Source organism: Erythranthe guttata, chromosome 12 (genome assembly GCF_056151865.1).
Source record: "Erythranthe guttata isolate IM_541 chromosome 12, IM_541, whole genome shotgun sequence".
In the NCBI taxonomy this organism is placed as follows: Eukaryota; Viridiplantae; Streptophyta; class Magnoliopsida; order Lamiales; family Phrymaceae; genus Erythranthe; species Erythranthe guttata.
In genome coordinates, this window is record NC_142544.1 from 16,813,171 (window position 1) to 16,837,584 (window position 24,414).

General features: G+C 30.8%; 1 protein-coding gene across 1 annotated transcript; it reads right to left on the bottom strand.

The window, feature by feature from the left end:
* Positions 1-5,580: 5,580 nt before the first annotated feature.
* On the bottom strand, positions 5,581-18,718 carry LOC105967547 (transcription factor MYB16-like). Its single transcript, XM_088827149.1, has 3 exons — positions 18,586-18,718; positions 7,625-7,754; positions 5,581-6,243 (listed from the first exon to the last, which is right to left on the bottom strand). The coding sequence occupies exons 1-3, from the start codon at positions 18,716-18,718 to the stop codon at positions 6,222-6,224; spliced, it is 285 nt and encodes a 94-aa protein (XP_088683275.1). The 3' UTR covers positions 5,581-6,221.
* Between the last annotated feature and the right edge of the window lie 5,696 nt (positions 18,719-24,414).

Consider the following 24,414-nt stretch of genomic DNA (forward strand, 5'->3'; position numbering starts at 1 on the left):
AAGATGAAAAGAGAGTTGTTTTGAAATATTTTATTGTTGTTTTGAATTGATAAAATATTAACCATCTTAATTTTGTTGTAGGTGAATTTTCGTGCAATTCACGAGTCTGGATGTCTGTTTTGGACCTGATACTGTCCGAATTTCAGAAAGTTCAAAATACGAAACTTGTAGAATTTTCTGTTGGCTTTTCGGAACATTTTGAATTATCGAAATCGAATCTCGATCAAGAGAGATATGCTTAAAATACTCAGCTCTGCCAGAGCTGTCCCTTATGCGAATTTTGAACATGATGTTCTACAAATAAAAAGGACGATTATAGGCCTATAGCCTACATTACATACGAGATTAAAATTCTTGATCGAGTATATTTGACTTTAAGTCTAAATGATAAGACTCTTGAACAATTGAGTTAGAGGGTATTCCCCATTTATAGTACTATTCTTTCATGATCCAAGTACTATTACGATTTTTATAATATATTGAGGCTTGAAGCCCAAATCGAGCACGTGCAATCAAGTGACTCGAAGATTTGAGTGGTATATTAAGAAGAGAAAAAAAAAACCGCTTGCTCTCTAGTTTATGCAACTTGAAAAGCTCTATCAATCGAAAAAAGAACTCGAAGTTCATAAATTTAGGCTCAAATAAGCCTAGTTTAAAATGAAAGCTTGAAAGCTTATGTGGAGGAATATTAAATATAAAGGCTTTAGGCCTAGAATTAAATTTGAAGGTTAGATATCTCGATTGAATATATTAGACTCAAGGTCTAAGTGATAATATTCAAAATTGAATATTTAAGTTAATGGGTATTTCCCACTCAAGGTACTATTATTTTACGACTAAGTACCAATTATGAAGGCTTGAGGCCTAAATCGAGTACATGAATTCAAGGTATAAAACTCAAACCTTGATATTTGAATAATATATTGTACTCGAAAGAACTATTGAGTTTGTTGTTCAATGATATATATATGAAGATTTGAGTTAATTATAGTACTATTATTTCATGACAAGTACTATATAATGATTTCTATGAAATCTTGAGGCTCAAATTGAGTACGTAATTTTAAGGAATAAAATTCTAATTTTGAGATTATATATATATATATATATATATATATATATATATATATATATATATATATATATATATATATATATATATATATATATATATATATATATATATATATATATACTCGAAAGGATTATTCCTTTGTAATTCAATGATTTGAGATATATTGCACAATTCAAAATTATTTTTGATAGCTCAAGAAAAAATGTAACTATGAGCGTTGGATATTGAAGTTAAAGATCGATTTATGTCCCATGATATCACAAAATATTTGTGTTATTGTTATGTGCCTTGAGGACACAAGTCAAATATTTCACAATGAAAATGTGTCTAGAATACACCGAGCAAAATATTATTGTTTCATGTTTCAAGCAACGAGTACTTAATTTGGGGTATGTGTCTTGAACACATAAGTAAAAGTAACATTACATCTAGTTACTTATGAAGAAGAAGAGAGATAGATATTTGATCCTCTCTATAATTTGCTCTCTTTAAATCTTGACTTGTTGTTTTGCAAACGACAAGTAAAATATTTCATACTGATATATGTGTCTTGAAGATATATACATATAATGAAGAATTGTAAGAGGAAATATTCTCTAATTTATAGATCTATATTATGATCATGAAATGTCAACATAAAAACTCAAGTTGCACTCATAATAGCAAAATCAAGAAATTTGATTGCATATTGTAATAGAGCAAGAGTTCTGAGCTAAAATTGAAATGATACAAAGCTCGTTCAATTTTGTTGTTATTCTTTGAAAGTGAAAACAACAATATTAAAAAATTCAAAGAGATATGTTGACATGAAAAACTATCATGGTGCTAAAGCTTATTTACTATAAATTTTATCTCATCATTACAAGTGGAAGAGAGATGAGAAATATGAAAAATGATTGGTCATATCCATTTTATGATAAAACATGTTGATAAGCTTTATCAAGCACCAATAGAAGAGCAAAATAAATTGCGTTGATTTTGGTGTCACAATATTGACCAATTCAATTAAAGAGTTTGAATCACAAAATTTTAGTGATGTAAATTTCACTCCAAATCCATATCTATAGAGATATGTATATGTATTTTTTTTAGGGGTCTTTACAAATAAGCCCATCAATGGGTACTTATTTATAAAGAGATCGAGACAAAAAACTCTTTTACCAATAAGTCCACACATGGTCCAGATTTTTGTAAAGGACTAAAATAACCCCTCATACTTAAATATGCTCCAATTTCATCCGTAACTTTATTTAACCTCAATTTGACCCCAAATTTCACAAATTATTCAATTTTGACCTAAAATTTTTTTTTTCAATTTTTTTTTTCCCGCCGTATTCCGGCGTTGACTTTTCATTTTTTTTTCTTTCTTCCGGATTTTTTCGCCGGATTCCGGCGGTCAACGCCGGTCTCCGGCGTTGACTTTTTCGATATTTTTTTTTCTTTCTGTAACCTTTTTTTTTCGTTTAAACAACAATATTGTTGTGATTGTCAGTAATATTAACTATATTACTGTTAAACACAATAAAATTAAACTAAACTACTGTTTAACACGTAATATTGCTATATTAATCTATAGCACAGTAATATTAACACAACAAAACTCATTATTATTGTGTAATAGAGTAATATTACTATGTTGACCGGTCAACAAATGTAAAAATAATAAAAAACCAAAAGAATTAATATTACTGTGAGTGACAGTAATATTACTATAACAACATAATATTACCGTCAACCACAGTAATATTACAATAATCGACAGTAATATTATTACGTTACTCCATGAATATCACAAACAAACAAAAAATCCTAACAAAATAATAATATTGATGTGGTTGACTGCAATATTACTATAACAACAGTAATATTACTGTCAACCACAATAATATTATTGTGTTTACAGTAATATTACAATAATAGACAGTAATATTATTACGTTACTCCGTGAATAACTTTAAAAAAACAAAAAAACCCAAAAAAATAATAATATTGATGTTGTTGACAGTAATATTATTGTGTTTACAGTTATTTTACTGTCAACGACAGTAATATAATTACGTTGACTTGTCAACCAATCAAACAAAAAAATAATAATAATAATAATAATATTACATTAATTTACTATCAACGGCAGCACAATTACATAAATGTATTGTCAACGACAGTACAATTATGTCAATGTACTGTCATTGATAGTATAATTACGTTAATTTACTGTCAGTGACAGCACAATTACGGTCAACGTTTAGCTGCGGACGTAAAAAAAAAACAAACAAAAAAAAAACACTAAAAAAAGTCAACGCCGGAAATCGGCGAAAAAATCCAAAAGAAAAGAAAAGAGAAAAGCAAAAAAAAAAAAAAAAAAAAAGTCAACGCCGGTCAATGCCGAAAACCGACGAAAAAACCCGATAGAAAAAAAAAAAGAAAAGTCAACGCCGGAATCCGGCAGTAATTTTTTTTTTTGAAAAAAAAATGTTTGTGGAAAAAAAAATTTAGGTCAAAATTGAATAATTTGTGAAATTTTGGGTCAAAATTGGATTTTTGTGGACAAAATTGAAGGTTACAATTAAGAATTGAGTATAAATGGTAAAGGGTAATATTGGGATATACAAGAGTGTTTCTTTTATTTATAATAAACTAGCATTTTTTCCCCGTGCGATGCACGGGATATTATTTCAAAAGTGAAAAAAAAATTACCAGTTTAATGCATAATAAGAAAATATAGTATACTAATATAATAAAATTTAATAATGTAGTATTATTTATATTTTATATAACATTAATTTTATTAGTTTTTTTAAATCTGACATATTTAGATTTATAATCCAAATATATAGATCAAATTTCTATCTTTATCTCTTAAGATTTGAGATATATTGATGAAAAATATGAGATTGATAATTGTTGAAAATTATAGTTAAAAAATTAGTAGACGAAAAATATTAAAAATAAATAGTTACAAAAGTACCATTAGATAGGATTCTTCGGGATTTAGTTTTAATTTTGATAATTGTTAAAAATTATAGTTAGAAATTAGTAGAGAAAAAAATATTAAAAATATTTAATTACATCGATACCATTAAGATTTTTTAGGGTTGCCCATCGTTTCTTTCTTTTATATATAAGATATTAAAGGATGTGCTTATTGGTGAAAGAGATATATCCCCTATACCTAGAATAATAAACATGCTTGGTTGGGGACGTTATCACAAAAAAACCCTTTTTTTTATTGGTCTAGATAAGATGGAATTTCAAACCAAACGGGTAAAAAAAAAAAGGATCTGATTTTCTTGTTGAAATTCAAAATCCTATGCATATTCTGAATTTTTGAAATTTACAGTTTACTCCTTCAAATTAAAAAAAAAATCATTTTAGTCCCCTAGATTTGAAGATTTTACAATTTAGTCCAAATATTTTTCAGAATATGCAGCTCGTTCCATTCATCATCCGCAATTATGAATATATTTCAAAATTTTCAGTTTTCACTGATTTTTTAAAATTGCAGCTTTGATCCTGAATTTTTACAAATTTACAGTTTGGTCCCTAAATTTTCAAAATTTACAGTTTGGTCCAAGAATTTTCAAAGTTTTGAAATTTGACCATTTATGTTCTGAAGTTCTGAATCTGATAGATTCTCAAACGAAGTTATATTCAGCCACATAACATGATATCATGTGGTTTGTTTATTATTTATGCTATGCAATATTTTGCACTCCTAATGTGAGATACTTTTATGGCATACATTATCAATTGCCATTTTAATGAGACAATATTCCCGCCGTTAAGGGGGAGATAAGAAGCCGGTTATTGTATAACGGCGTGACTTATATGAAATGATCTTTGTCTCATCTAAATTTGTGCATGGAAATATTTAAACACAAAAGAAAAAAGAATTCATTTGCAACAATTTTAATATGTAAAATGCTAGATGCATTTATCGACCAAATGACAACTTGAAATATTTAGAAGGAGAGGGTGGGTGTAATTACTCAAAAAAGAGGCCAGGTTTTTCATAATTTGGCCACACCTCAGGGAAGTGGCCGTAATTTGCCCTAATTTTATTTGTGAACCTCCGAGTACAATTGAACTTTTATTCGAGAATTCGCTGCTATACTTGCTTTTTTGACTTCCGAGTATTTGGACATAACACATTGCTTCGGTTCTCGTAGTCCCCTTAGATTGAATTTTCACTACCATCCGGAGTTTCTTGCAATCTGTTATACGTGAGGTGATAAATGATGCAATCAAGATTTGAGAATATAGCCAAGATTTTCGACATTTATTTTGGATTATCCGAACACGTAATTATGTCTCTCTTCAACCCAGTAATTCCGATTAATGAGATACTAAACAAGTGTAGTAGAACAATGATTCAGCCTCTTTTAAGTGGTTTTACCATAATTTTGCCGGATATATATTGTCTTTAAGCATGTATGTTTAGTGACAGAATTAGAGACGGACAACTAATACGTCGCTAAAAATGAATGTTTAGTGACATAATTTGCGATGGAAGACATAATTAATCAATACAACTGAACCGGATACGATAACTAGTGTTACATACTTACATTTATAATGCATCTAAGAAAACAATCTGAGGCAAGTTAGGTACTTAACTCAATACGAACCTAATCAAACTTTGTTATAAGGAATATAACGGCAACATTATCCAATGTCTAAAAACTTGTCCGCACTGCAACATGCTAAATGACCATCTCAAACAAAGCCACTGCCTCCGCTCCTCCTCCTCCACCACCACCACCACCGGCATCGCCACCTTGTTTGGACATGATAAAAGTATGGACAAATCCAAGAAAAGACGACAACGCGCTCGTGACTACTACATTATATTATTCATTGTGAGCACGTTGTCGTCTTTTTTGGGATTTGTCCATACTTTCATCATGTCCAAACAAGGTGGCACCCATTCCGGTGGTGGTGGAGCAGGAGGAGCGGAGGTGGTGGCTCGTTCGAGATGGTCATTAGCATGTTGTCTGAGGCGAAAAAATCGTTATTCGTTATGATGTCGCCTATTCCGGGACTTGTCCACGTCATCCCTTGCCATTTTAGCTATCTCTTCTTTAAATTTAATTTGTGTTCCAATAATTCTTTATCTCGTTGTCGGTCCTCTTCGGTAAGTGTCCCGCTATCGCTGACCATCTAATTTACTACATGCACAAAACAAAATGTAAGAATCTAATAATCATTTGATAGTTAAGATAACATTAATAATCAATCAATTAATTTAAAATATTAGCATAACATATATATTGATAAACCAATAACTATATCCTTCTTTAAAGAAAAAAAAAAAAAGAATTGAAAAAAAATCAATGACTTAATTCTTAATTAATTGATGTACTGAGTATTTGTTTGTACAGTTGCATTTAATACATCACACATGGAACCACATTTATTTTGTTCGTACATATACAGTATGGAAAATGATCAAGCAAGCTGTCTGCACTATCTTGTACGTATAGAGCATTTATGTAAGATAAGACGATATGTTTTACACCTAATTAACTTTCACTTTCGTGAGATTTTCTTGGAACTTAATTCTATAACTAAATAATGAGTAAATTGTCCTCCCGTGAAATTATGTCAAATTACATGTACGCCCCTTGTATTTTGAAATATTATAGAGACGGCCTCCCTTAAAAATTCAATGTCGTTTAGTTAACTCATTGTATAGTAGTTTTAATCTTTCTATAATATTTTCTAAAAGAAATAATTATTTTGGAAGATAATTTTGCTCTTTCTTTCTTATGTAAAATACTAATAAAAATAATATCTTTAGATAGCACATTGCAGTCTACCTACTTCCTTCACATTACCACCTATCTATATACCTCGTCATTGCATCTTTCTTCTCTAAAAAAACTTCAATCGTTTGTGAGAAACTTACAAAATATTATTGTTCAACCGCATCAAGTTGCGAACACCGATCCCTCGTCACGGGCCACGTATGGAAAACTATAAATGTAACTAAACTTAACTTAAAGGAAGGTGTGTGTGTTTATGTGTATATAAATGGTAAATATCTACCTAGTATAGCATAAAATAGACCGTGAAATTTGTCGTCCTACAACATAATATTTTAGTAAGGGTAAAAATATATATCATTTGTTGAATTTTGGTTGAATATTTAATATAACTCACATCTCATCAAAGACTTTTCAAACTTATTACATATAGAATATATATATATATATATATATATATATATATATATATATATATATATATATATATATATATATATATATATATATATATATATATATATATATATATATTAAAAATATTCCAGTTAATTAAGCACATTTTCTTTAATTTATCTATTAAAAAAAAGCACATTTCAACGTTGACAAAGTTGCACGTACGCGAACATTCCAAATCAATCCAGAATTAAACATGATTTTTAACCGTCGATGGGGTTAAATAACCATCCATTAAGCATATATATACATGGATGTGTGTGTGAGTATGTGCAGATTAACGATTAATAATCACCGGTATATATTGTAGCATCAAATAATTAATCACCTGTTTTCAAGAAGGGCATGCAGCTGAATGATGGTCTGCTCTTCCCGCAAGCTGAACTTCCCCCTCTTAATATCCGGCCTCAAATAATTGTTCCATCTTAATCTGCAGCATTTCCCACATCTTCGAAGCCCTATATAACGTTTCGTTAACCATTCATATATATAACCTCACTCTCGGACAATATAGCTTGCAAATAACACGATATGTGTATTTGGAAAAAAAAGCGTATGCATATAATACATGCGAACATATATACGTACCGGCTTTTAGAGGGAGGTCTCTCCAGTTGCCATGGGCATGTTGTTGTATATAAGTAAAGAGTTTACTGTCTTCTTCAGGTGTCCATACCCCTTGCTTCAGGTTTCCACCACGTACTCTTATTATTTACCTACAAGTAATATGCAATCTACTAAGCTGCCCAAATATATCTATATATAGACTACCTATTTACATATATATTAATCGTAGGTCTCATAACAACCGCAACCACCACCAACCCACCCACCACCCCCCCCCCCCCCCACCCACACACACACACACACACACACACACAACACACATACTGCCCCCGTGGCGTTTTTTTGGCCACAAAAAAGGAAAAAAATCCCATATTAAGCGTCGCTTTAGGTTTTCAAGGAAACAGTAATTTATTTTACCAAGTTTGCCCTTTATCATCGATTGTTCAAATTCATTAATTTATTACTATGAGATCATTTAATAGTATTGCAAAGGGTAATTTAGGGATTTTCTATTAAAAAGTAGGCTATTAATTATGTTTTTTGTGTGAATTTTCCTTCGATGCCACTTAATATGAAACGGAGCAACCTAACAAACTCCAATGACATATTTATATTGTTTTTAGAATTAATTATTATTATTATTATTATTATTATTATTATTATTATTATTATTTCATTTCCTATTTTCCAGCCTCTTGACTTTCATAGCAAATCAGATTGCAAAGCGGCTAACAAAATCCTTATCCTCTCGGATAGTCTTTTGCTTTTTCTCTTTTGTAATTTTTATAATTCTCTCTTATACTCACCAACGTGGGTTATTTTTTTCTATTAATGTTTTTAATATTTTTAAATGTTTTGTCTTATCTAAGTTAACGTACACTTTATTTTTTTATGTTATTTTTGTAATTTAAATTTCAAAACTAATTTTTTTAATGGGGACATGAGTGATAACCCCCTAGTTTTGAAAATATATATGAGGAGGTCCACTAAATTTTTCCTTCCTAGTTAATTAAAAATCCAAAGTCTGATCTTAATTAGTGAGACCCCCCTAGATAACTTGAAATACCTGTTTTACCTTTTTAATTTTAATTCAATACATAAAACCCTAACCCTAACCTTCTCTCTCACTTTCTCTCTCTAACTTATGAGCTCTCTCTAACTTTTCTCTCTCTCACTTTCTCTTTATCAGCCGTTACCCACCATCTCTCTTCATCTCTCTCTCTCTCTCACACTTTCTCTCTCTAACTTCTCTCTATCGTCAAACCCTATGCGGCCAGATCTGCTCCTTCCACCGCTTTGCGCCGCTCGCCAATGATCCCCCACCGCCGCTCCGTCACCGACATTTGCCGATGCTTCGCCACCGACGTTCACCGCTGCTGCGCCGCCGCCATTCACCTTGCGCCGCTGCTCCACAACCGACGTTCGCCGCTGCTCCACCACCGCCATTCGCCGATGCTCCGCCGCCGCCTTGCACCGTCGGTCATTGCTCCTCCCACCGTCGGTACTAAACCATTCACTTCACTTTTTTAAGTTATTTTTTTTAATTTATGAATGCCAATCCATTTTTAATTTATTTTTTGAAGATCTTAATTCTTATCACTATTTCACCTTATTTTATTGTTTTTTTTATGAAACCAACTGAATTCGAAAATTTTAAATTGTGTCAGATATAATGGTGAATTTCAGATCTGGAATTGGTGGTGTTCGATTTGGATATATTTACTGCATTTATTTAAAAAAACCCAGATCTACTGTGTTTTTGAAGATCTGTGAACAATTAATATTAAAATATTTTTCTTTGGATTAATTTGATTTTTTTTTATAAATCATATGTAATTTATTTTTTGTATTTATTTGAAGATGATTCGAAATGCCTAAAGTGTGAGAGCTTTGTTTGTCTGTAATGAAAATTTAACCAGTAGTGGTTATTTACATGGGTGATTTGAGTCAGGTGAATATACAGTTATATTTAGTCATATACACTACAAGAAAAAGGTCCTTTAACAACACTCGGTGTGTTTTGTTAAAGGGAAACAACAACGCGTCATGGTACATTGTTGACCAACATGTTGTTAAATCTCGGTATATTTGACAACGTGCATTGCCAGTTGTAGAACATATAAATGTATGTTGTATAAGATTTACAACAACGCAATGTGAATCTTGTTATTGGGAATTAACAACATTTAGCGGCGCATTGTCGTAATCTTTACGACAAGGCTTTTGCGCATGTTGTCATACACAAGATACAACATGCACCCGACTGTGGTTATAAATGTTCCACAATGTGCATCCGACTGTTGTAGATAATCTAACTACAAGGTAAGATGCATGTTGTCGTATTACTTGAGCTCACAAAAAAAAATATTTTTTTTTAATAAATAAAACATAAAAGAAATCGGATTTTCAAATCCAACTCAATATTGTCCATCCAATACATCAAAATCCTTGAAATACAAAATTATCCAAGGGTGCATTTGGATGGGGGGATTTGGGGGAGGGATTTCAAATCCATAATAACAAATCCCTCGAACTTGTTTGGATTGAGGGATTTGGAGATGGATTTCAAATCCCCACCCCTCCTTTTTAGTTGATTTTGGAGCAATAGTGATGGATTTCAAATGACTCCAAAATTGGAGTCATTTCAAATCCATTCCCCAAATCAAATCCCTCCCCAAATCCCTCCATCCAAATGGACCCCAAGAGTACTATAATCGTGTGACTAATTCTAAGCAGCCGCCAACGCTCATCTTTCATTTGCCTTGCCACATGACTCAATTATGATCAACAGAAGTCAAGTGCTCCAGAATCTACTCAAAAAATTTCAACAGGTGTTATTACTCACGAGACAAACTCTTCACGCATTTATTAACTATAAAATGAATAATAAACAAAAGCTACTACACTAGACTTCTGTATCATAATGTTTAACAATATGGTGCTACTATGAAACTGATAAGTAAAGCATACCTTAATAGGGAGAATTATGTAGCAATAACACCGTAAACTATTTTCTTACTTCATTGCAGTGCTGCATACAGAGTCAACTCAGAATTAGGAGTCTTATCAATTATCACTAAGCTGAATGATATATAAAAGACTTCAAAGAATTTTCGTATATATGTATAAAATAAGAACTAATAATTTGATTAATTACCAGCCGTCCGACTTCAATCCTCATTTTCAGCTTGTAAGATTTGTTAGGAGTGAAGCCTTTAGAAACCATTGCAAGTATCTATCTGGAAAAGTTAAAACAATTAGTTAGCAAGTCCGTAGAAGAAAAAAATAAATGGAGCAAATAAGTATTCTTTTATCTCTCTGAAAAAATATCCAAAACGTGAAATTCAGATTCAAGAAAACACAACTAGACCCCAGTTGACAGTATTTTGGGTATATGTCATACTTACAGCTATAATACAAACAAGAAATTTACAAATTATGTAATTAAAAGATAAAAGCAACAAACGACACGATAAACATACATAATGTAATAAACATGGAAGAATTGTTTTTTTTTTTTTAAACTTAAGACTGAGATATAAATTATTAATTTAAGTAACAAATATTTATATTGTATAACATAATATGAAATTTCTTACAATGGGATTAGAGGTAGTTTCTTGTTTGCACATGATCTATGGAACATCTGTATCAAGTCCAACAACCACTTTGCTGCCCTTGCAATATCCACTTAACCAGAAGCACCAGTTTCCCACTCTACTGGTCCATATTCATTTCATATCTACAATTTTTCGATTCAACAAAAACTAATTAAAAAAAAAAGCAAACTGTATGGATAGAAGTTAAAATACTAATAAAGCACACTACCCTTCTCAACCCTCCCTGAGGCTGAAACAAGTTTTGACTTCATCATGTTGACAATTTGTTTTCATCAAATGTTTTGCATAGCAACCTTCACGGTCAAGAAAAAACATCAGTTGAAATAAACATGGATGATTAGTCAACAAATTAACAATTGTTTCAAACCTTAAAAGGTTGATTGCCTGTTCTGAATCATATTCCTAGTCAAATATGGAATCCCCTGAATAAGAAAACAAAGGTTGCAAAGAGAACAATCTATCTATATATATATATATATATATATATATATATATATATATATATATATATATATATATATATATATATATATATATATATATATATATAAAAGGACCAATTACACAAAATTCCACTATGTGCATATACAAGGACCAATTATGATGATCTGTTTGAAATACCTCATACAAGCTCGGTATCATTTTTTTCCTTTTAGCCGAGTCAAACTAAGATGAATCCTGAAAAGATGTAAACCTTAACCAAATATTTCTTGACCAATCAAATTCAAAGATTAAAATCATCTACAAAAATCAAGAGAAATAAATGATAGTTTTCTAAAGCGAAAATCTAAAAAGAAAAACCCGACTACGGGTGAAGCATTAGTACTAAATCTAGTACGAACACAGTAAAACAAATGAATGTTATGATCTAACAATTCATTAACTAGAAACAAAATTATTGTATCAATACGCTAATAAAAGTCCCGTCAAGAGAAAATATCATCAGCAAAGAATAAAAATGTAATAATTTTGCCCTAATTAATAAATATTGCCACTCCGCCCTATGGCTCAATTACAATTTGGAACTGCCGTTGTGGTATTGAAGAAATCGGATAAATCAATGGTGGAATAGTTACCTTGGTATGTACTTGTCGAAAATGGAGATGCCCTAGTCGCCGTATTCTTGATTTCTTTCTCAACCGTTCCAGTTTTTGCTCTTTTCTTCCGTCCAGTCGAATACTTGGGTAATGGGGCATGGAAAGTGGTGGAGGGGTTGGTTTTATTTTTTATAATTATTATATTGTTCTTTTCTAATTATAATTATATAAAAAAAAGGGAATGTTAGGAGAAAACAAAAATTCAACTTATTCTTTACTGCTAAGTTAGAAATATTTTTAAGTCGTTTTTGTTATTAAATTATATATAGGCTAAAATGAAACTTCATATTCGATAATAATTTTAATCTTACAAGTAAAAATGTGTTTAATAATTATTTCTATAAAATTAATTGATATACATGGATTTGAATTATAATTAATTTTTTTATAATAAAATTAATTAACTATGTACAGAATAATGATACATGGATATAACTATACGCATAATGATCTATGGGATTCAAGTAATTTTGATTTTTCAGTTTTTTATAATAAAATTATAATTAGTTTTTCATTTCAAAAGAAATTTGAATTATTTTACAACATACTTAGTGACTAGTTATATTTAATTATTTTACAAAGTGCATAAGCTGCTTGTAGTATGTATTTTTACATTTACAAGATGCATTGTATCTAGTTATATGCGAGCATTTCTACAACATGCACGTGCATCTTGTTGTATGTATTTTTCACAACTTGCAAATTAAGTATGTTGCTAAACATGTTTTGTTGACACTATAGACAACATACATTCAAGACACGTTGTAAAATAGATAATATTACAACGGACTTTAGGCGCATGTTGTTAAATGCAAGTTGTTAAAAGTCACTTTTCTTGTAGTGATACTAGCTAGTCATATATAGTCAGTCACATGTAGTCATGTATAGTCATGACTACATGTAACTATACATGACTATATATAGGACTTGTAGTATAAATATAATATAGTCATTTGTAGTCGATTTTACTTCAGTAAATTTATCAACAAAAACAATCATGTTTTTTTTTGTATTTTTCATGTAATTTGATTTTTTTTATTATAAATCATATGTAATTTTTTTCGTATTTATTTGAAGATGATTTGAAATGCCTAATGTGTGAGAGCTTTGTTTGTCTGTAATAGAAATTTAACCAGTAGGGGATACATACATGGGTGATTTGAGTCAGGTGAATATACAATTATATTTAGTCATATACAGTCATATATAGTCAGTCGCATGTAGTCATGTATAGTCATGACTACATGTAACTATACATGACTATATATAGGACTTGTAGTATACTATAGTCATTTGTAGTCGATTTTAGTTCAACAAATTTATCTACAAAAAAATCATGTTTTTTTTTGTATTTTTCATGTAATCTAACTCGCATGTTCCATTTTGATATTTAACTCGTATTTTTTTGTCGCAGGTTTTGCTTTTATTATAATTTTATGACATGCAGAGAATAAAATTCGATGAAGTGCCTTTGTGAAGTTGGATTCATGCTACAGTACTCCAGACTTATGTCACTTATATAACTATGGATAATTGTATATAACTATAGTCACGTGTAGTAATATATATTTATATGTATGTTATGGGTTTTTTAATGGATAGTAATGCGTGTTCATGTTTTGAAGATTATATGCATGTGATTGTGTTTTTTTCTTTTTTTTGGGTTAGTTGATTTATAATATCAAGATTAAATTGTGAATTTTGTTGTTGGTGTAGATTAATTTTGGGGTAAAAAAACAGTACATGATTACATATAAATATATATGATTGTGGTATACTGTAGTCATATATAGTCAATTCAGTACAGTAAATTTATCAAAAAAAAAAATTAAAAAAATTAAAATATTAAAAATTAGGGCAAATTACCAAAACCCCCCTGAGGTAAGTCTGAATAACGGAAATCCCCCCACGTTCTCGTAATTACGAAAACCCCCCTTGACTAACGGTTGACCGATTTTTTTTAACCGAAAACGTGAAATGTCTATTATGTCAAGGGGGGTTTTCGTAATTACGAGAACGCGAGGGGGATTTTCGTTATTTATTATTATTTTATATAAAATAATAATAAAATAAGAATTTATATTTTTTATTAAAATAATCTATAAAAATGATAAATGCAGGCCCAAAATGCTAAATGCAGTTCAGCATTATGCTGAATATATGGGCGAAAATACTGAATGCAGTTGGGCGAAAATTGCACTTAAGGGCACAATAGTACTTTTGCATCTCCAGGGGATCTCAAATGAAGAATTTTAGGAGTGGATTTATCGCTATATATTTTCCATTCTAGGGGTGTATATCAAATGGAACCTTATTGTTAATTATTAGTGAGTGAGAGGATCCGGCCACCATCTGCAGCTTCTGCTACTTCTTCATGCATGTTGAAGAAAATGACTTATCATTGTCCTCATGAATATTTATAAACAACATTAACCCAAAGATTAAAAAAAACACTTACTAATGAACTTTATCGGGTGAGTTTTAACCGTAAATCTGATCATCCACTAAGCATACATACACGCGGATCTCTATAATTTGAACCTGTCTAGCTAGCTAAGATGCGGTTTTGAAAAGTCAAGCCCCTACATATGGGGATCAGTCTTTAAATCTTATGAACACCTAACTACCAAAAGACACATTAAAGTTAAATATTTGATAGGTCCTAATCAATTGAAGCGTAACGGTTTCAGGCTTATGCATGCCAAAATTAAACCGGTAGACCATGCATGTACTAGTTCACAAGTTGAGGTTCTCTTTCCCCTTTAATCTTTATATATATATATATATATATATATATATATATGTATATACATATATATATGTATATACATATATATATGTATATACATATATATATGTATATACATATATATATGTATTGTATATACATATATATATGTATATACATATATATATGTATATACAATACATATATATATGTATATACAATACATATATATATGTATATACATATATATATATATATATATATATATATATATATATATATATATATATATATATATATATATATATATATATATATATACATATATATATATATATATACATATATATATATATATACATATATATATATATATATATATGGGCAAATTACGGCAACCCCTGAGTTATGGTCAAATTACGAAAACCCCCTCCTGTTGTGGTCTGGAGTAAGTTTTTCAAGTTTTCAAAATTTGCAATCTAGTCCTAATTATTTTTTAATTTATTTCTCTTAAAGTAAAGAAATAATTTCATAACTTACAATTTCACCCTTATTTCTACTTCTCAAGGTTTAAAGAATTGTTCTAAAATTAAATTTGGGGCTTTAATGATAGTTTGTATATTATTCAACTGTAATATTAAAAACTTAGATTGAATTTTCACTACCATCCAGAAGTTTCTTGCAATCTGTTGTACGTGAGGTGATAAAGGATACAATCAAGATTTAAGAATTATATCAAAGATTTTCGACATTTATTTTTGATTATCCGAACACATAATTATGTTTCTCTTCAACTCAGTAATTCGGATTAATGAGATACTAAACAAGTGTAGTAGAACAATGATTCAGCCTCCTTTTAAGTGGTTTTACCATAATTTTGCTGGATATATATTGTCTTTAAGAATGTATGTTTAGTGACAGAATTAGAGGCGAACAACTAATACGTTGCTAAAAATGAAAGTTTAGCGACAGAATTAGAGATGGAAGACATAATTAATCAATACAACTGAACCGGATACGATAACTAGTGTTACATACTTACATTTATTATGCATATAAGAAAACAATCCGACTATCCGAGGCAAGTTAGGTACTTAACTCAATACGAACCTAATCAAACTTTGATATAAGGAATATAACGGCAACATTATCCAATGTCTAAAAATTTGTCCGCACTGCAACATGCTAAATGACCATCTCAAACAAAGCCACCGCCTCCGCTCCTCCTCCTCCACCACCACCACCACCGGCATAGCCACCTTGTTTGGACATGATAAAAGTATGGACAAATCCCAAAAAAGACGACAACGCGCTTGTGACTACTACATTCATTATGAGCACGTTGTCGTCTTTTTTGGGATTTGTCCATACTTTTATCATGTCCAAACAAGGTGGCGCCCATTCCGGTGGTGGTGGAGGAGGAGGAGCGGAGGCGGTGGCTTCGTTCGAGATGGTCATTAGCATGTTGTCTAAGGCGAACAAATTGTTATTTGTTATGATTTCGCCTCCTCCGGGACTTGTCCACGTCATCCCTTGCCATTTTAGCTAATCTCTTCTTTAAATTTGTGTTCCACTAATTCTTTATCTCGTTGTTGGTCCTCTTCGGTAAGTGTCGCGCTATCCTTGACCATCTAATTATCTATTACATGCACAAAACAAAATGTAAGAATCCAATAATCATTTGATAGTTAAGATAACATTAATCAATCAATTAATTGATAATATTAACATAACCAGTAACTATCCATCTTTAAAGAGGGGAAAAAAAGAATGAAAAAAAATCAACGAGTTAATACTTAATTAATTGATGTACTGAATATTTGTTTGTACAGTGGTATTTAATACTTCACACATGGAACCACATTTATTTTGTTGGTACATATACAGTATGGAAAACGATCGAGCAAGCTGTCTTCACTATCTTGTACATATAGAGCATTTATGTAAGATAAGACGATATGTTTTACACCTAACTTTCGTGAGATTTTCTTGGAACTTCTATAACTAAATATTGAGTAAACTGTCCGCCCGTGAAATTATGTCAAATTACATGTACGCCCCTTGTATTTTAAAATATTTTAGAAACCTCCTTTAAAAATTCAATGTCGTTTAGTCAACTCATTGTATAGTAGTTTTAGGGCTCGTTCGGTTACATATATTGGATTGGATTAGATTACATGGGCGATTGGATTAACTCCCTACTGACTAAATTATTTAGTTAATGCATGTTCGGTTTCCTAGATTGGATTTTCTGTTAAATTTATTAAAATCAGTAATTGTATATGAATTGTCTATAAAACCACGTAATTTACAATAATAAAATATAATTATAAGGATAAAATTGTATTTTTCCTTATTAGTCACCCCTATTAAATTAATCTCAGAGGGAGGGGTGCTATTAATTTAATGAAATAGCACCATTTAATTGCGGGCTTTAATTTTAGTAGCGGGTTTGAGAAAATGTGAATCTTGTCAACCGGATATGCTATTAGCCCCTACTATTTAGTCAGTATTTACCTTATAGCGGTAACCGAACCAGTCCTTAATCTTTCTATAATATTTTCTAAAAGAAATAATAATTACGGAAGATAATTTTTCTCTTTCTTTCTTATGTAAAATACTAATAAAATAATATCTTTGTTAACACATTGCATTCTACCTGCCTCCTTCACATTTTAATTTCACACATAATTGCCACCTATATATCGTCATTGCATCTTTCTTCTCTAAAAAAACTTCAATCGTTAGAGATAAACTTACAAAAAATTATTGTTCAACCGCATCGAGTTGCAAACTCCGATCCCTCGTCACGGGCCACGTATGGAAAATTATAACTTAAATCCTTTTTATGTGGCATTAACATGCATGGAAAAATATATTATTACACGAATCCTGTGGTCGTCAATCGTCATAATCTAAAAGACTATTGTTCTTTTAGATTATTATGCCATATATATATATATATATATATATATATATATATATATATATATATATATATATATATATCTATATATATCCCAAAACAAGTTACTGATCCTAATTACTAGATTACTAGTTAAATATATATAATTGCAGCTAGCAGATGTAAAATTTTCTTTTATTTTTTACGAACCAAGAAACATTTCGTTAACCATGCATATAGATAGGTGCACTGTAAAAACCTCACTGTCGGACAATATAGCTTGCACAATAACGCGATATATATATATGTATTTGGAAAAAGAAAAAGACGTACGTATGCATATTATAGATACGTACGTACGTACGTACGTACCGGCTTTTAGAGGGAGGTCTCTCCAGTTGCCATGGGCATGTTGTTGCATATAAGTAAAGAGTTTATTGTCTTCTTCAGGTGTCCATACCCCTTTCTTCGTTCCCACCTTGTCACAGCATGGGGACCTTCCCATTTTCCAGTCTAGCTATATATATATATAGACTAGCTATTTACATATATATTAATGGTGCGTCGCTACGTGTATATTAAGTGGCGTTTTTTTGGCCACAAAAAAAAAGAAAGAAAAGAAAATCTCATATTACGCTTTAGGTTTTGAAGGAAACAATAATTTATTTTTCAAAAGTTTACCCTTTATCATTGATTGTTCAAATTCATTAATTTATTACTAGGCGATCGTTTAATAGTATTGCAAATGGTAATTTAGGGATTTTCTATTAAAAAGTAGACTATTAATTATTAATTATGTTTTTTGTGTGAATTTTCCTTCGACGCCGCTTAATACGAAACAAAGCAAACTAACAAACCCTAATGACATATTTCCATTTTATAGTTTCCAGCTTTTTACTCTCATAGCAAATCAGATTGTAAAGCGGCTAACAAAATCCTTATCCTCTCGAATAGTCTTTTGCTTTTTCTCTTTTGTAATTTCTTTATAATTCTCTCTTTTTTATACACGTGGGTAATTTTTTTTTTAATATTTTTAATTGTTTTCCCCTAGCTATCTGACTTAACACATTTTTTTTTTGTGTTATTTTAGTAATTTAAATTTCAAAACTAATTTTTTTAATAATATATAATTCACTTTTTTGTACAATATAAATATCATATACTTATTTTTTCTTCATTTTCGCAATGCTAACCCATGCATCGCACGGGGAAAATTGCTAGTATATATATATATATATATATATATATATATATATATATATATATATATATATATATATATATATATATATAAGTTATGTTTTTTTTCTCTGGTTATTAATTATTACAACCGGTTTTAGTTTCAACATGTCTGTAAAATGTTGAGCAGATAGTGAAGCCAAGGAGACAAAATAAAGATGATTCGGTTTCAGAATTCAAATCCGGTTAGATGAGAAAATTAAGGCTATGTTTGGTAACGTTTTCAAATTATTTTCACACTTTCCCCAAAATGAAAATTATCCTTTTACATTGTTTTCAAAATTTTCCCCAAAACAAATTCAAATATTTCTCTCTCTAACAAACATGATTTGACCGCTACAGTGAAAATTGTCTTCACTAAACTACAAAATCAAATCACTTTATCTTTTAAATTCTTCTTCCAAAATACATTTTCCCAACACCTTTCAGACATGATTTGACTTGCTATAGTAAAAATTATCTCCTCTCAAAACACAAACAAACTTTATTTAATTTTCAAATTCTTCTCCCAAAACATCTTTCTCCAAAATAAAATGGAAATAGAAGCCCAAAAGCTTACCAAACATAGCCTTAGTAGCTTGGTGGGGCATATGAGCTGATGTGGATAGATGCTTCTTACTTTGCATGTTTAAAATAAATTTGCAGTATTTATCGTATTTTAGTACGGGCGCTAGTGTCAATTTCAATTTCTTCCCTTTACTTTGCCTCGATATTATTTTATCCTCTTTTACTTTCAATTACATCGATTTTCCCCATGTACTTTGGTTCGATATTAATTAATTAATTTCTAACATACCAAAAATTAAATGTGATTTAGTGGTGTTTGCAAAAGATTTTAAAAATCGTTTATGAGCTTTTTTTTTTTTTTTGCAAACACCCCAAACTTTTAGAAATAATTACTTAGGGTAAATTACGGCCACCCCCTGAGGGATAGTTAAATTACGAAACACCCCCCCCCCCACCACCCAAATCATATTTGGGTAATTACAACCACCCCACTCAACTACGAATCTTCTTACACGTCCATCTTTGCGGCGTCAAATTTAGTGAAATCTTCTAGATTATATGGAATATTCTCCTGTTTGTACTCGTTTGACCCCATTCGAGCTCCACATATTCATGGTGGTCATAAAATGTGTTTCTTGACTTGTAAATATTAGATTGTGATGCATCAAAAACTGCATTTTTGCACGAAACGAGCATACACTAGAGAAAGTTTCACGGAACCGAAAAAATTCTGTTGAATTTGACACCATAAGGATGAACATGTAAGAAAATTCATAGTTGAGGGGATGATTGTAATTACCCAAACATGAGGTGGTTTTTCGTAATTTAACCTTACCTCAAGGGGGTGGCCGTAATTCACCCTAATCACTTAATATAAAATTCACTCACAATCACTAACTTATACTTTTAAATAAGCTTTTACAAACAACACCTTAGTATTGTGGTCTTAATATTGAAAATAAATATTTTAGTGAAAGCAAAATTGTCAATTTTGATTTGGGGTTGGACTTTTAACCTAAATCAAGATGCATCATATTAATTTATCGATATTATATATATATATATATATATATATATATATATATATATATATATATATATATATATATATATATATATATATATATATATATATATATATATTATTTAAAACATATGTTATTTTAATTGAACTCTGTAAAAATATTGTGTGTATGTTTTAAAAAAAAAATACAGCCTAGAAATTAGGGTAGTCACATTTATGAGCAGTGAACGCTACTACTCTACAAGTACTGAGAGTAAAACACCCAACAGTACTACTGTGTTATATTAATTGTTTTCAACAGTGCAATCGGACATGTATAGATGAATATTTTTTTTACCAAAACTGAGGGTATACCAATAATCATCTGGCAACATGTTTTTTCTGCAACATGTATAGAGCACTTGTGATATTTTAACTGCCTGAAAAAGCACTAGTACTTCTGCTAGCTGTGAATATTCTCATCAACATGTTTTTTCTGCAACTCGAGTTTTACTATCAAACACAACTAGAAACTGTATCAGATTTAATGTCGTTTTAAATAAATTTATTCACAGTAAATTAATGGCTTCAGTGACTTGTATCTATCAAGTTTACAGATGCTCAACGGCTCAACGCATTGCAGCTTCAAAGACTTCACTTAACGGAGCATAGAGCGTACGTGGGCATAAATATTGTCATTAATTAACGTGATACGGCCTCAAGTGCCTTAAAGCTCAATCTTGATAAAACAATTTATGGTCCCGAATTCGTTTAATACAGAAGTGTATATTAAGTGTTATGATACTTGTATAAACATGCAGCGAAAATATAAAAACAATACTCATATTTAAAAATGTTCACAAATAAAACTTGTGAACTTGCCCTTTAAAGGACGTAAAACTTATATTAAAATAGTATTACAAGAATACAAAGAGAAGAAGTACAAGAACTTCTTCCATATGAATGAATCACTATCTTGATCATTCTTACAACCAAATCTAGAAACATACAAACTATATACTAAAAATCTAGACTACAAAGAATGTACTCATGTGGAGTACGTACAACAAATTCTAAAAACACACTAATACACTCATGTATTCTTTTCAGCTCTCGGTTTTTGTTTCTTAGAATCCTTAAATTTCCTTGAGTCTTGAAGCCGGTATTTATAGACATTCCAAGCTTCCACTCCTCAGCCCATGATCTGCAAGAAAAACCGACCACAAGAACACTCAAGAACATGAGTTAGTGGGTTAGTTTAGTAGTTAAGATAATATCCTCAATTTAACCCACTAAGCATTATACTTAGTCCACTAAGCATTATGCTTAACCCACTAAGCACTACTTATTCCATAACTAAAATTTAGTTAGAAAATAAGAGAGTTAAAAACACATTGTGGAAATCCACGTGTTTCAAACTCCCCCTTTTTAACTTTCTGATCAAAACTAAATTTTAGCTTAACTCACTGTTGGGTGCTAAATACCTAACACGCAAGTTTACGTATCGCAAACAAGTAGTAAAAGTGGACTCGTGAGAGTCGGATGTCGATCCCACAGGGAATACGCAAATTACATAATCCTAAGTACCAAATTCTAACAATTATGATTTTTATCCAGCCTACGCAAGTATGTCAAATTAAATCAATTAAATAATTAAACTAATTAAGAAAACAATTAATCACGAGAAAATATCAATATAAAACGAATCTAGGATTTTATCTTCCCCCTATGCGGTAATTCATCACCCAGTTACACCTCTATCATGCAAGTTACGATTCCCGATTATTAACCCAAGACACGAAATTACTCATAACCCGCTGTCGCGTGTATTATAAGTCTATTATTCATAAACGATTCACTATATGTCTATGCAAACCTAGTATGAATAAAACATTAAAATAACAAGTCTCGTAAACGGCTACTTAAGGTATTATCTGTATGTCTACGATAATACATGCAATTAACACACTCATCCGGTGAAAACTACTCGAAGGCTCTCCTATCCTTGTTCTAATTATTAAAACGATCTGTCAATCAATTCTAACAATAACATATAGCAACATAAATTAGCTACTTTCATGCGCTAAATAAGATCAAATAGGAGAAATAATCGAAGAAATTAAACTTGCATAATATTGGAAAAATAGGTTCGAATCACCACATAGGGTTCCAACAAAATCCTAGAATAAAAACTTTTAGCTACTCATGTTCTTAACGAAAAGCATAACTAAAATATGAAAGTTCATAAAAATCCAGAAATAAAAGTAAAGGAAGAACTATGATGAAGATTCGTCAAGTCTTCGTCTTCGTTGCTCCGTTCTCTTGCTCCTCGATTGCGTGTGTAAAAATCGATTCCTAATTGTGTGCTATTTGGCCTTTAAATAGGGTGCAAAATATAAAAGGGCGGTTCCTTGTGTAATTAAAATTCCTTCCATGCGCCACTTCGTTGACCCGGACGGCCGTGCGAGAATTAGTTCTGAAATCCGGACGGCCGTCCGGTCTTTAATTCTTCAGAGTTTTGATTTTTTCACTTTTGGCCCACTTTTTCTCTGAATTTGCAGTTTTTACCCCTTAAGTTGCCAATTCTTCAATTTGTACCTAAAATACAAATAACAACCATTTTAAGCACCAATTATCGTTAAAACACATCAAAAGCTCCAATTAAAAGGTACAATTAAGTGTAAAAGTATACACTTAACACTCCCCCCTGAGTCATTGCTTGAACTCCCCCTGAATTTGATAACCAATATATATATATATATATATATATATATATATATATATATATATATAGAGAGAGAGAGAGAGAGAGAGAGAGAGAGAGAGAGAGAGAGAGAGAGAGAGAGAGAGAGAGAGAGAGAGAGAGAGAGAGAGAGAGAGAGAGAGAGAGAGAGAGAGAGAGAGAGAGAGCGAGCGAGCGAGCGAGCGCGCTAGGAAATCAATTTTCTTTTTCTTTTTTCAAAAACCGGTTCAAACGGTTAGAACCAAATTGATCATGATCCAAATTGACTCGATTGCTGGTTTTGTAGCGGATTTTGATAGGTGTTTGTTGCTTGAATCTGATTCCTAGTTTGCTCCGATAGTTTGGTTCATCAACAAAGATGAATGTGGGGTTGGAGAGGGGGATTGCTGTTCATGGTTCGCTGGAACGGAACAGTGTATTGTCGCGGACACTGCCGTTTCAGTTCCATTGCAATGTCGCGGCTGCGTCGCGGCCGGAACGAACACATTTTAATTAAATTGTTAAAAAAATACAATATATTTCAAATATATTTTTAGTAACAATATGCAAAATATTATTACAATTTAAAAAATAAATATTACAAAGAATATTATGAAAATATAAGCAATATTAATACCAAGTAGAATACCGAGCTGGAATTGTGTAGGATATAACTGAAGAGTGAGGCCAAAGATCTGTGATTCAGGGAAATCTTCATTATCTAACGGGG

Bases quoted from the DNA above. Each gene is read 5' to 3' on its own strand.
- LOC105967547 (XM_088827149.1), bottom strand. From the start codon at position 18,718: ATGGGAAGGTCCCCATGCTGTGACAAGGTGGGAACGAAGAAAGGGGTA. The intron at 7,755-18,585 runs GTACGTACGTAC...AACGTTATATAG, and splicing joins AGACCTCCCTCTAAAAGCCG to GGCTTCGAAGATGTGGGAAA. The intron at 6,244-7,624 runs GTGATTAATTAT...TTGTGCATGTAG, and splicing joins CATGCCCTTCTTGAAAACAG to TAAATTAGATGGTCAGCGAT.